The 15023-nt window shown below is 36.7% G+C and overlaps 1 protein-coding gene across 1 annotated transcript in view; it reads right to left on the reverse strand.

Moving 5' to 3' along the window:
* Positions 1-12698: 12698 nt before the first annotated feature.
* The window catches only part of camk1da (calcium/calmodulin-dependent protein kinase 1Da), a 104493-nt gene continuing 102168 nt past the window's right edge, over positions 12699-15023 (reverse strand). Inside the window, exon 11 of the mRNA XM_022671814.2 lies at positions 12699-15020. Coding sequence (XP_022527535.2) covers positions 14890-15020 — 131 coding nt within the window. The 3' untranslated portion in view covers positions 12699-14889. The remainder of the gene's footprint in view (positions 15021-15023) is intronic.

The following is a 15023-nucleotide window of genomic DNA, read 5'->3' on the forward strand; positions in this document are numbered from 1 at the left end:
TCATGTTTTTCTAATTCTGTGCTAAAACCTTATTTCTGTTACTCAAAACATAAATGTAACAGGAATGAGTGCCAGTAACAGGAGTGTGTTCCAGTAACAGAAGTGAATTTTTTTGTCATAAATAACAATTATTTGAACATGGAGTCAAACAGTTCTTTAAAATAAAGACTTTCTTGAGAGAAAATCAAAGTAATTAGTGGACCTGCTTTTAAAATGTCACATTTTAGTTTTGTAACCATCTTCAGATTAGAAACCTTGTAAAAAATTAAATAAAGCTGCCTTAGTTTGACCAGTACATGTTTTGAATAGTTAAATATAGATTCAGTTATTAGATTCAGAGCTGAAAAAGATATTTTAAAAATCCTCCATTTTCTTTTATAATATTTTAATTGGAGGATAAATAATTGGTAAGTCTGATATAGAAGTGATTAGCCAGATAGCCAATGGTGAGTTTTATACAAGTATCCACTCAATTATACTAAATCTGCTTGGTAGGATTGCTTGGACACAGGTTTGGACGGAGATTGGCTCAGATACTTTACACCCATTTAAAGCTGTGTGGGAGGACAGTGTGTGTGAGGGAGTGTGTGTGTGTGGGTCTCTGTGTGTTGCAATATAGAAGTAGAAGCATACTTCTAACAAAGGCTGGAAGGCCAAAGACCTCCACATTCTACCAAGTTTGACAAAACTCCACTGAGGACCTCAGTGCTGGTGGGTGTTTTTGTAACTACAGGCAGTATTGGATGCTTACAATTTTTTAGAGAAACAGTGAAAATGTTTTGCTGTAGGATTATTTAAAAAAATATTGAATAAATAAGATTAAAATTATTTAGCATTATAAGTATAATACCTTAGGGACACCTACATTAGGTTTACTATACTTTCTTGAACAGTCTTGGCTACTTCTTTGGGTATGTTGCCACTGAAAGTTAAGGATAGTGCATACAGTATTTTTCATAATATGAGGCACATTTAAAATCCTTTAATTTTCCCAACAATGGCCAGAGTGCCTTTTAATCCAGTGCACCTTATATATTATTTTTACCAGTCAGGTATTAAGGAGCAGTAAAGCCACTCTGCTGAAGTACAGCATTTTACAGGAGTTTCAGATTAGTTCTCCAGCACTGGGGGTAAAGTAGCATTAGCATTAGCTGCTAACCGCTATTTCCCCATTCAAAAGTGAGTATTATTATAGTCTGTTGATAATATTGGCTAGCACTGCTATAGCAGCATTAGCATTATCCGCTAACCACACTAAGTGCTACCTCTTTAGCCATTCAGAGGTGAGTATTATCAGCCTGTAGCCTGCTGCTAACCCTGGCTAGCACTGCTGGAGCAGCATTAGCATTACCCGCTAACCGGGCTAAGCGCTAGCTCTTTTGTTGTTCAGAGGTAAGTATATTGGACTATAGTGTCATTTAAAATGAGCTTTATAATCCAGTGCGCCTTATGTATGAAAATAGACCAGAAAATAAATGTTTAATGATAGTGCGCCTTAGAATCCAGTGCGCTTTATAGTGCGGAAAATATGGTAATTAAATATTTACATTATGGCCTGAGGTAACAGGCACTTGAAAACAGCGATCTTCTTATAGTATTTACAGTATAAAGCTTATTTATGAAGCCATAGCTATAATTAATGATACTTTGATAAAAGTATTCTAATTTATTGGGGTGCCAAACATTTGCCTGCTGCAATTTCTCTTTTTAATCATTCTAAAAGTGTCCAAAACTTTTTGAAAATGTTTAAAAAAGTGTTTTAGCTTACTAAAGTTAACTTTATGCCCTTTCGGGAGCACTGAAAAGCAGAAAGCATGGGCATGCTGCTGAGTTTGTAGGAGGATGCTGGTGGAGTGGTGGACAGTGGGTTTAGATGGATGAGAAAGAAGAGGAGCTGGATGATCTTCATTAAATCAGACAGTGTTCCTGAAACAAGAAACAAAGAGGTACAACAGGGACTTCAGCCCGAATGCACACACACACACACACACACACACACACACTTTTTTTTCAGGGATTATATAAAGTGTTTGAACAGCTGAAGCCTTGCTTGGTTGACTTCTGTCCTTTAATTTTTTTGCTGGTGAAAAAGAGAACAAGTGTAAAAAAGGACGGGGGTTTGAAAAGTGGAGAGATGGTGTTTGTTTGGTACTTGAATATGTGTATAAACACACACGAAAATACACTGCTTAAAAAAACAAATAGTTGCAGAAGGAATCGTTAGGCAGAAATGAATCTTGGTGGGTGTGCTTTCCATTCTGACTGGTTGGTGGTTGGTGTGGCACAGTGGATAACACCACACCCCTGCCAGTAATTTCAAAGCAATAATTCCTATTTTTTGTCTTCCTAAGCATTGTAAGTATAATATTGTTTTACTTATATTAGGAATAATGGTTTTATTCAGTCTTACTTTAAATTTTCACCTTATTTTACGTAATTTAACTTAATAGTATTAATTAATGGATTTTTTGCAGTGCATGTGGGAGACTAAAGTTCAATTAGGGCGCTACACCCAATATCCTTGGGCCAGACTCCTAAACTACATCGACACACCTCTGTCACACTACTGGATAAGAGCATCAGCTAAATGCCATGAATGTAAATGTCTCATGCTGTTGAGTTGGTAGCATCCTTTACAAGTGAAGTATGCCTTGGAGAAAAGTTTAAAAGCAATTCACACCAGGAATCTTCATTTGAGTATGCCCCCAGCTCTTCCGAAAGTGTGGCTCAGCCAGCGTCATGCAGCTGAATGGAATGTAGGAAATGCCCTGGGTCATTTAATGGCACTGTATATAATATTATACTATATATACTTTTTATTAGTGAATTTAACTGCATTAGGGAAAGAAATGTTTTAACTGTAAAATGCTGAACATAATGTAAAGCTTTATGGAAAATAGTTACTAAGGGTATGCTGATCCAGTACATACTGATAATCTGATATCATCCATTATCTGTAACCATCACATAAATGCTCTAAATTAGCATCCATGCCTACATAAACTGCCTGGACAAAAAGGGTCAGACACTCTAAAATGTGGACAGACCGACTTTAGCTTATTCTTTAGTCTATTCTCTCTGTGGCATTGTTTCAATAAGCTTCTGCAACAACACAAGATTTATTTCAATCCAGTGCTGCTGGATTAATTTTTGACCAAGATCTTGCAGCAGCATTGATGATGGTAGAGTCTGACCTCTGCACAAAGCAGCTCTTCTCCATCCAGCACATCCCAAAGATTCTCAATGAGGTTAAGATCTGGACTCTGTGGTGACCTTCATTTGAAATAATTTGATTTCACCAAATATTTAAGTGATCACTAATCACCATCATTCAAATTTTTTTTCTGACACATTGCTTACTCTGACTTTTCCTGACTGTCCTTTCACTTTTTAGGAAACATTGGATAAACAGGTTTCTTTCAATCCATGCTGCAAACGGGTGTTCTCTGCTTAAAAAATGTACAAAAGCATATGCTTTTTGCTTAGTGCCTAAAGCCTTCTTGAATTAATAATAATTCTGTGTGTGAATTATTAAACAGCTTCACACACTCACTCTCTCTCACTCACACACACACACACATACTGATGATGATCAGGAGTAAATTTGCAATCAAGCTTTATTCTGATGAAAGGATGATGAACAAAGTTGTGAGGGAGGCTGGACGAGAGAGAAAGAGAGCACTTATGTTGCACTTATGTTGCACATCATAAAGTTTTTCTTTAGAATGTGCAGAAAATCAACTGGAATAAATTAAGCCCTATCTGGACTGGAGCTAATTCTGTGCATGCGTATGTGCGGCACACCTGTGTTGCAAAGATCGCAATGAACGTTTAACTGTTAACTGTAGTCAGGGCTCAAACAAGACAGTGGCGCACCTGTGTTTTCTGCAATAAAAAAGCAATAAGCCAAAAAGTTACCTAAACACAGTTTACTTCCAGACCACCACACCCATCACTGTAGATTTATCCACAATCCCCCTTGCTATTAAAAAGGAGCAGACAGAAGGCATGATAATAGGCTGTATTCTGCATGTAAGATAGCAATGAGCATTGTGACATGAGGTAAAGCTATGTGGTGATGTATGTTGTAAAACAAACAAACAAGAAAACTAATAAAAAACAAAGCATTCTGTGGGTTATGCATGCACAGTACTTGCACAGTAATTAGAATTTAAGAAGATCCTCATAATGCAGATGGAAAAACACTGGTAAAACTGTACCCAGTCCAGTTACGTCTACAGCACACACACTCACAAACACACTCATGGGTGAAACAGCAAACAAACAAACTGCAACATTTACTAAGGATTACCCACCGTTAGCTCTTGGCCAGCTTTCGTATTTAAGAATGCAGAGACCTGAGGCACATACTGTATGAGATAGGTCACTCTTGGCTCAGGCTATTCCTGCTGACTGGCCCATTACTTTTAAAGGCTGATTATATTAAGTAGAACTGCAAATAACGTAGTTTCTTGTAATCTGCTGAAACATTATACACTATTTTATATAAGAAAAGCTCAGTTCTTGCCCCCTTCTGTGAGTATAAATAGTTCCCTTTGTTCATGTTTCACGCATCCAGGAACGAGATGTGGAACGCGGACGCAAGTGCAAATATTTATTTAAAACTAAATAAATTATAAAGAAACAAATAAACAAAAACTGAGACAAAAGAAACATAGAAAATATTAAATAACATGGGACCTGACTGTCGCTAGGACATACAGCCACGGACGAGTGAGACAGGAACGAAGGTAACTATTTATACACACAGAAGAGGACAGGAAAAAGGAAACACCTAAAAACAGGTAAAGAGTGGGCAGAGCTACAAATTTGCAAACAATTGCAAAAAATATGCAAAATGCATGTTCTAATTCTCTTTTTATGTGCCTAATACCTGTGTTGCAAATATAGCAAACAGCGTTTCACTGTTAACTATAGTCAGGGTTTAAATAAGACAGTGGCGCACCTGTGAGCCATGTAAGGTATATTTTATGCGCCCTCACAATACCAAAGACATACCGACACGCACTAAATTTAGCTGCGTGATCCGCAATTGACCTGTGCACTATAGATCACTAAAATATAGGGCCCATAGTTGCCCAGTTTTAAGTTTATTGGTTATAGGTTCTGACCACTGCAGACTCCAAAACCCTGCCTGATGTTTCGGGGATGTAATGATCTAGTTGTACACCCATCACAAATTGGATCTTTATCAAAATATCTCAGATTCCTCTGGTTGCCCTTTTTTTTCTGCTTCCAACACATCAACATGTGCGGCTGTGCCAAATATATCCCACTGGAGGACAGATGCCACTGTAGACAAATATAATCAATGTGTTTCACTTCACCTGTGTGTGTGTGTGTGTGTTACTACACAACTACAGCTGGAACACCAACAGTGCAACAGACATGACATAATGTTTTAATAAACATGTTCTTTATAAAGTTTAATATAACTTTTTAACACTGACACAGGCATGTTTTAGGAAGGCCCGAGTTCTGCAGGGCTGCAGATTTATTGATTTAATAAGCTGAGAGGCCTCACCCAGTGAAAACAGCGCTCAGCTGGGCTGTCTGCTCCTGACAACTGGCCATAAAAACATGGCAAAGAAAAGGACGGCTATTCTCCACTGTTGCTATGCAACATACCATCCAAATGAGCATCTCCAGTCATGTGAATCACCTGTGTGAGCCTCAGAGCTGCCCTCAGACTGCAGAGATGCTCGGCAGAGCTATAAGATCATTACCTGAAGATGCTGGCTGGATACACAGCTCTGAAAAAAAAAATGAAGAGACCACTTCAGTTTCTGAATTAGTTTCTCTGATTTGGCTATTTATAGGTATATGTTTGAGTAAAATGAACATTGTTGTTTTATTCTATAAACTACAGACAACATTTCTCACAAATTTCAAATAAAAATATTGTAATTTAGAGCATTTATTAAGAGAAATGAGAAATGGCTGAAATAACAAAAAAGATGCAGAACTCAAAGATTCAGACCTCAAATAATGCAAAGAAAACAAGTTCATATTCATAAAGTTTTAAGAATTCAGAAATAAATATAAAATTATTTTTAATCACAGTTTTATGCATCTTGGCATTATGTTCTCCTCCACCAGTCTTACACACTGCTTTTGGATAACTTTATGCCACTCCTTTTGCAAAAATTAAAGCACATATATATAGATAAATATTTGAAGTGCATTATTATTAGTATCATGACATTGTGGATCATTGACTTCTGTAACAAATCTGATAAAATTATTGTATTTTTTAATATCTTAGTTAGGGGTGTGCCATATCATATTGGTTGTGATAATAAAATGTAATTTTCCTTTTGTTGCGGTAGTGTATTCTTGATTTTTTTTTAATTCAGTGTTTTGTCAATTTAGGGCCATATCACCCACCCTTAACACAACACTGGCTATCCTCTGAAACAGGAATAACCTTATAAGTCACTCTGGATTAGAGCGTCAGCTAAATGCTGTACATGTAAATGTAAACAGTTAATGCTGAAAATGAATAACACTGAATTTCTGACTGGTCTTTACATTTCGCCATATATGAGCATCTTACACACACAGTATGCACATTTTTCTGTGTTGTAAATACAGTATGAGTGTGTGAAGGGCTGTGTGTCATCCCTGTTCATCACATACCTTGCAGTGTTCACATGGTCCCTGTCCTCAGGCAGCCAGCTGTGAAAATGAATTGGGAAGAGTAGCCAGCAGAAGGGGCAGAACGGCAAACTGACCATGAGACACATGTTAATGAGACACAGCCTAGAGCTGGACACAGTGGTCAACTGGGCCTGACGGCAAAGAGGATTACTAACTGTGTCTATCACAGTCCCAGTATATCCCAGCACAGCTACTGCACAGTAACAATAAAATAGAAGCTTATGCCTACACTGAAAAAAATGATGAGTAAAATTTACTTTAAAAAAAGTTTTGCAACTTTTTGCATTTGCTTTTTTTTTTAATTAAAATCTTATTTCAGATAAATTTCAGATAAACTTTACTTAATTTATTTTTGCTAAATCAATTAATGTCTGCATACAATATTACCTAATTACATGATACATATGATACATAATATATTACAATTCCTGTGGCATAAAGTTATCCAAAAGCAGTGTGTAAGTCTGGTGGAGGAGAACATGATGCCAAGAAGATGCATGAAAACTATGATTAAAGTGATTAAAAACCAGGGTTATTCCACCAAATATTGATTTCTGAACTCTTAAAACTTTATGAATGTGAACTTTTGGGGTTTTTTTGCATTATTTGAGGTCTGAAAGCTCTGCATCTTTTTTCTTGTTATTTCAGCCATTTCTCATTTTCTGCAAATAAATGCTCTAAATGACAATATGTCTATTTGAAATTTGGGAGAAATGTTGTCCGAAGTTTATAGAATAAAACAACAATGTTAATTTTACTCAAACATAAACCTATAAATAGCAACCTAATAGAAATTGATTCAGAGCTGTATATTTCCATTTAATCAGATAAAAAAATATATATAGACCGATTATCAAAAATATCTTTTTGACCGAAATATATGTATTTTAACAAATGACAAACAGAAAAACATGACATATTCTGGATTTATAATTTTTGCAATAAGATAAAATATTCTAAGTCAGTGTAAGCAATACTGTTCTAACATTTTCTGATTTTTTAATGATTTTTTTTCATATATATTTTTGCAATCCAGCTTAAGGGAATTTCTAAGTAACACTACTATGACTTAAGACTTCAGTACTCATCTGTATCTGCACACACAGTACATAGCCTACCAATATATCTCATCTGAACCATGGAGACATTATTTATGGTCATTCAGGATTTATTAGAGGAGAAAAAAAAACATTCATTCCCCATTTCTTTACAGCATGGTATTATATAAACTCTGATATGTGCAGATGATTGTCAAAGGCATTGGATATACAAGCCCCATATTAACAGAATTAAGTTTCATCACATCACAGTAACGTTAGTATTCATATGCCACTCCAAAATATGGAACGTCTTTTTTTCTCACATGCATATAGAGTAATATAGTTCACATTACACTGGGCGACTTTCGTTTGGAGAGGGTTGCCATGGAGATGCGGTGATCACAAGACCTGCATTGTCAAAGCATGTGTTTATTTCATCATACATAGAGTAGAGTAGAGAGTGTTACATAGTAAGGGCATGTGAGGGCTTTCCAAAATATGCTAACACTTCTGAGGTTGAATTAATAAGCGCTTCAAACATGCTTCCTTCGTAGTAATAAGAAGAATAAGAAGAATTTCATACACGTGTTGTTAATATCGGAGATGCTGCTTGCCTGTGTATAGGGATACCATGCTGTAATTTTGTAGAATTGTCAGCATTCATAGGGACAAGTCTGAAAAAAAAAATTTAATAAAAAGTAACCTGCACAGTTTTGAGGGTGGCACAGACACTTGTCAATCACAGCTTTTCATTTAAAGAGGCAAACGCGACGCCTGAGTAGGTAGAAACACGAGAAGATGATGAGGTGGGATGCAAATTCCATACAAGGGCATTTTAAGTCCTAGATATAAAACGCCCTCTGTTTTTAATTTATATGGACTTTTTATATGGATGTTGACTGTGGAATGCACATGGTTTGGTTTTGGCCAATAATAGCATGATTATTTTTTTTTATATGCAAATGTTTAGGAACCCCTATCCAAATTGCATTAAAATGCCATAAAAGTTATATACTTATGAACAGTAATTATATTTCAAAATATTCAGGAGTATGTTCTTTGTAGGGTACCCAAACTTTGGCATATGTCTGTTTATGTGTCTTATATATATATAAACTCACAGAGCACTTTATTAGGAACACAAGCACCCCTACTCTTCCTCTTCAATGCAGTCTTCAATTCGTCCATTTCAATCATGTGGTAAAAAAAAAATAATTTTATTCAAGTCATTTATTCAGCATCCAGCAAAATAGAAATAAATGCGATCTCAAAAGCCATGATATCAATGATCCATATGACATGATTGGTTGATGTCAGATGGGCTGGTCTAAATATTTCTAAAGATTCACTTAGAAGGATGTAAAAAAGAAAATAAATCTGATAGGAGATGTTAATAGACAGGACAGGTTGGAGCTGACAAAAAGGCTACAGTAGCTCACACAACCAAAAGCACCAAAATCTTCATTCACACTGTAGGTAAAAGTGAATAAAATCACATTTTGTGTCCAAATCTGATACAGTTCAGGCTGTTTAGACAAACATTTTTTTTAATATGGCATCAGATATCTAATATCTGTATGAAAGGTTAGCGCTTCACGTTAAGTTTCACTTTAATCCCAGCCAGAATCTCCAGAGCAATGAATAACTTCAGGCTTTAGCTGAGCTTATTATCAAGAATGTGCTACAGCTTTTGTTATAAAAAGGATTATTAAGCATTTATTTGCCCACTCAGTTTTTTTTTTTCTTGACGCTATAGCCGCCTTCAGACAAATCATTAGGAACATTACACGGCTGCAATATGAGTCTTGCAATATTATTGAATCAGAAATATGGTTAACACCTCTAACACACTAACTACTTCTAACCTCATTTCCTTCTTCCCCTCCTTCACTCCTCTATCCCTTTATTTCCCTTTGACCCCCTTTAGGCCCTATCTAAAGATGTTTTTACCTTTTACTTCTATTACTTTTGTACTTCACTATTGTAAGTCACTTTGGACAAAAGCGTCTGCCAAATGTAATGTAATGTAATGTAATGTAAAATATCAAAATACTTAATTTTTCTGCCACTGAAATCCCTTATAAGGCTACACACTTATCAATGTGCAGCATGTGAGGTGTTTCAGGGACAGATTCGTTCACATTACAGACAGATACAGATCACTTACACTTGTGAATGTGAACCATCAAGATAGCCAAATCTGATCTGAGCAAAAAAAAATCTGGTTTGTAATGTGAACCTAGTCTAAGCTTATTCTCTACTGCAGCCTCAGCTTTCTGTTCTTGGCTGAAAGAAGTGGCTGACATGAAACTGACATGGTGTTCTGTTGTAGCCTGTCCAAAACACGCTGGATAAAATGTACATTCTGAGATGTTGTTGAGCTACTGTAACCTTTCTGTCAACTCCAACCTGTTTTGTCATTCTATATTGACTTTTTTTATTCTTTCTCTCACACTAGATTGGTTTTCCTTTAATATAAGCTTTTAACGAAACTGTAGAGGCTATAGGAGGCTATAGGAGGTGCCTCCCTTTATGCCTAACAATTTACTCATCTTCAGATGGCTTCTTTCAGTAAGACATTGCACAAAACCACTAACAAAACCAATGGTTTTTAAGGGTTTTTGTTTTGCCAATGGATCTAAATCCAGCAGAACACATTTAGGATGTGATACAATGAGATACGGCATAGAAATCAGCATTTTACAAAAAAATAAGCCTAAATAAAAAAAGCCTAAATAAGCCTTTTTTATGAGTGTTCCTAATAAATTGTTCAGTGAATCTACAAAAACACCCTTTATTAAAATCTGAGAATGTGCATTTTGAGCACATGTGAAACTGTGAAACTGAATTGAATTTTAAAAAATATGTGAGGAAGCGAGGAAGAGAAAGAGAGACATAAATAGACAAATACTAGACAGTTAATAAACAATAAAACATACAGATTTGGGTAATCGACAAAAAAATGTATATTAGCATCAGATGTCAATGTGTGTGTCTGTGTGTGTGTGTATGTGTGTGTTCTCCCAACAAACAACAAAATGATTAGCCTATACTATACACATAAATCTATATACAAAGCCTTTGGACCAACAGAGTGAGAACTCTGGATTTTAACACACAAAAAGAGCACGAAAAAAAGCAGAAAAACACCAGAAATAATACAGATAATACAGGCATTAACTTCTCTACATCACACTCATCTCATCATCCACGCTGAGCGGTGTTGTGGTGGTGGAGTTAGATCATAATGATTAATTCTGAATTAAAACAGGGGTGTTCATGTGGGCGACTGCTAAAAAAAATCTGGCCGAACACCTTATTTAATTTTATTTCGGATCCATGTATGTATTTTATCCATAGTCTTTAGGAGTTGCACTTTCTGATAGGTGTTAATTACACATCAATCACCCCATCAATCATTTAGACATACACATTTAAAGACATTTAGAGGCATTCACACCTATACACGAATACAGCAAGAAAAACGTTACAGACTGAGACATGAAGAGTTCCATGTACAGCATGTCTCTGGCTAATCTTCAACAGTACATTAAATTAAAAACACACAAAAAAAAAAACATTCAGCAACAGTAATGCACAGAAAAACGCACATTGAAGCATTATAACGTCCTACCAAATAAGAAAAAAACATTTCCCATGTTTGACAATGCGCAGATGTACCGTAGCGACGACAGGAACCACAAAGAAGCTCCAAAAACCTTTTTAAATGACACACACTGAATGAGGAGAACAACTCATTGAACATTGGTGCATGGTGGTTGGTTGCTGACAGTGATATCCTGGAAAAGATTAGACTTTACAGATTAGACTTTATGCATGGAAACAGCTCACGCAAAAAAACAAAAACAAAAGACAATACGTTCACACAAAAAAACAAAAAAAACACATGGATGGAAATTGCATGAAGATTCCGATGGCACTTAGGAGAACGTGACGCACCCTTCAGTCTTTCTCTGCACGTAATACCACCTCCTGCCACAGCAACACGGCTTAAAGGCTGCAGGAGACTCAAAACACTAGGCTAGGCTTGACTAGGCTAAGCCAGGCTAGGCTAGGTTAAGCCAGGCTAGGCTAGGTTAAGCCAGGCTAGGCTAGGCTAAGCCAGGCTAGGCTAGGCTAAGCCAGGCTAGGCTAGGCTAAGCCAGGCTAGGTTAAGCCAGGCTAGGCTACAATGAAAAAAATAATGCATAAAATTTACTTTTAAAAAGTTTCACAACTTTCTTCAATTGCTTTTTTAAGTCAATTTAATTTCAGATAAATTTAAGTAACTTTAACTCAGTTTCAAGACTTAAATGTTACATAGAGTAAATAAGAGAACTGAACTTCAGTCAATCCTTTTTTGTAATAAACTTTACTTAATTGTGTTTTGCTGAATCAATTGTTTCTTTTAGTAAACTTTACTTAATTTATTTTTACTGAATCAATCCTTTCTTTTAGTAAACTTTACTTAATTTATTTTTACTAAATCAATCCTTTTTTAATTAAACTTTACTTAATTTATTTTGCTGAATCAATCCTTTCTTTTAGTAAACGTTATTTAATTTCTGCACAATATTACCTAATTACAATTACTTAATTTATACAATATTACTCAAATAATTTATGATACATAATATATTATATATGTAATTCCTGAAATTTTTATATTTTAGTTAAAACACACATATTACACTGTATCAACACATGAATGGCATGACATGCATTCTTTTTAGTATTTTAATGTGTGTTTTAACTAAAATTATGTATATATTATAATATTGTATAAATTAAGTCATTGTAAAACATTGTAATATTGTATGCAGAACTTAAGTAAATGCTACCAAAAGAAAGGATTGATTCAGTAAAAATAAATGATGTAAAGTTTACTAAAAGAAAGGATTGACTGAAGTTCAGTTCACTTATTTACTCTGTGTAACATTTAAGTCTTGAAACCGAGTTAAATTTACTTAAATTTATCTTAAATTAAATTTACTTAAAAAAAGCAAATGCAGAAACTTAAGTAAATTTTATGCATAATTTTTTTCAGTGTACCGAATCAAGTGTATCGAGTCCCGGTTGCTACAGCTTTAACAAATAGTATCTGTCCAGAGCAGAAAGAGTCCCTGGTCTCTTTAAAACCTTCTCTAAGGAAGTGCTTAAGCCATTACTTAGCCCTTAGCTTTTTAATTATAGTCCAAAGCTTTTTTTGGACTTATTTACATGATATGTGCCCACATGTTCACATGTATGTGCCTGGCCAGAGCAACGTGTTGCAATACAATCATTATATAAGAATAATCATCATTTCATTGGCCTGACTCTAAGACCTTTGATTGGAGAGCAGAGTATGTACAGAGTACACTGTAGTCCCTATTCTATTATCTATCAAGGATAGCTCAGGACTGGCTGTCCTGTAGCCAATAGGGATGGATGAGACTGTCGCATCCCAAGCCCAGTGCAGCTGTGGAATTCCCTGAGAACTCGTACACTGGGCTTGAAGAGATGCTGCAATGGCTTTTTCAAAGAATCTGTGTGTTTGTGTGTAAAAAAGGCCAAAAGTTTGGACACACCTTCTCTTTTTCAATGCGTTTCCTTTATTTTCTGGACTATTTACATTGTAGTTTCTCACTGAAGGCATCAAAACTACGAATGAACACATGGAGGTGAAATAACTAAAATATATATATATATATATATATATATATATATATATATATTCTAGTTTCTTCAAAATAGCCACCCTTTGCTCTGATTACTGCTTTGCACACTCTTGGCATTATTCTCTCAATGAGCTTCAAGAGGTGGCCACCTGAAATGAAAAGTTTTCCAACAGTCTTGGAAGGAAGGAAGGAGTTCCCAGAGGTGTTTATTAGCACTTGTTGCCCCTTTGCCTTCTTCACTCTGTGCTCCAGCTCACCCCAAACCATCTGGATTGGGTTCATAGTTTTGATGCCTTCAGTGAGAATCTACAATGTAAATAGTCATGAAATTAAAGAAAACTCATTGAAAAAGAGAAGAAGGTGTGTCCAAACTTTTGGCCTGTACTGTATGTGTGCTTGTGTAAGTGTATATAAGTGTATATCTGTGTATAAGTGTGTGAGAGAGAGAAAGAGAGAGAGAGAGTGTTTGTAACAGTTCCACCATTTTCACTAATCACTGCTTGTGGGTGAAATTTTAAAAATATGTAATGACAAATGTACGCGACATATTTGAGGCGTACCTCATACGTCAGGATGTGACTAATACAGTATCTTTTATTACAGATACAGCACTGTATGGTCATGCTCTTTTAGTTTTTTTAAGTATTGCGCATTCTCTAAACAGAGATGAGCTGACTTCTCTACCATCTTCTCTCCAGGACAACAGTTATTCAGCCAATGGCTGAGGAGCTCTCGCGCCACGTGCAAACAGATTAAACTCAGACCCAGATAACGGCTCTGAACAGTCTAATGTGTTTTATAAAGCACTTCTGCAGGTCAGCAATCATTGAACGACGAATCGTTGAATCATTGAATCAACGAGAACCCAAGAAAGACTAAAAAAAACCCCTCTAGAAATAATTAAAACAAAACTACAAACAAAAAAACAAAAAAAGACCCTCTCTATAGCAATTCACACAACAGCCAACAGGAAGTGCCGAGTGAGAAGAAAAGATCGTGAGGATGGAATGGAAACAAGCGGGAAGAGCTATAGAAGTAGAATAAGAAGAAGAATCAGTTAGACATTGGTTCTGTCTGGTGCTAAAGGCAGATGCACTCAAGCTCAAACATTCCTCTGAAGTCCTTTTTCTCTGAGTTCTGTCTGAAGGGTAAAATGGCTGCTGTGATTCGTAGCACATTCATAACACACTCCGTCCTCAGCACTGTCCACGTCTCCATCTCCAGCTGTGTCCACTCGTCCTGCCTCCACATGCATTTCGTCTCCTCCTCTTCCTCTTCCTCCTCCACTTCCTCCTCCTTCCTCCAGGGGGCGCCGGAGGGCGAATGGCAGGACGTGTTGTGGTGTGCTGCGAGCGGCGAGCAGCGTCGAGTCTCTCGGTGGTTATTTATGGCGATTTGGTGGGTGGGCGAGTCCTCTGCCGGTCCTCTGGCGGCAGGGCGGGGAGTGGGCTGAGGGGCGGGGCTTACAGGGCAGTGGCCTCCCAGCTCTCTCCCCGCAGGACCTGGCGTCACTTAGTCCCCGTTAGCACAGTGCTCACCGAGGCAACGGAGGAGGGGTGTGGCCTGCAGGGCTCCACCCCCGGAGCCTGAGCGGAAGCTGCGGACGCCAGGGAGCAGGAAGCGAGGGGAGGAGCTGCACCTG

The sequence above is a fragment of the Astyanax mexicanus genome, chromosome 2 (genome assembly GCF_023375975.1).
Source record: "Astyanax mexicanus isolate ESR-SI-001 chromosome 2, AstMex3_surface, whole genome shotgun sequence".
Lineage (NCBI taxonomy): Eukaryota > Metazoa > Chordata > Actinopteri > Characiformes > Acestrorhamphidae > Astyanax > Astyanax mexicanus.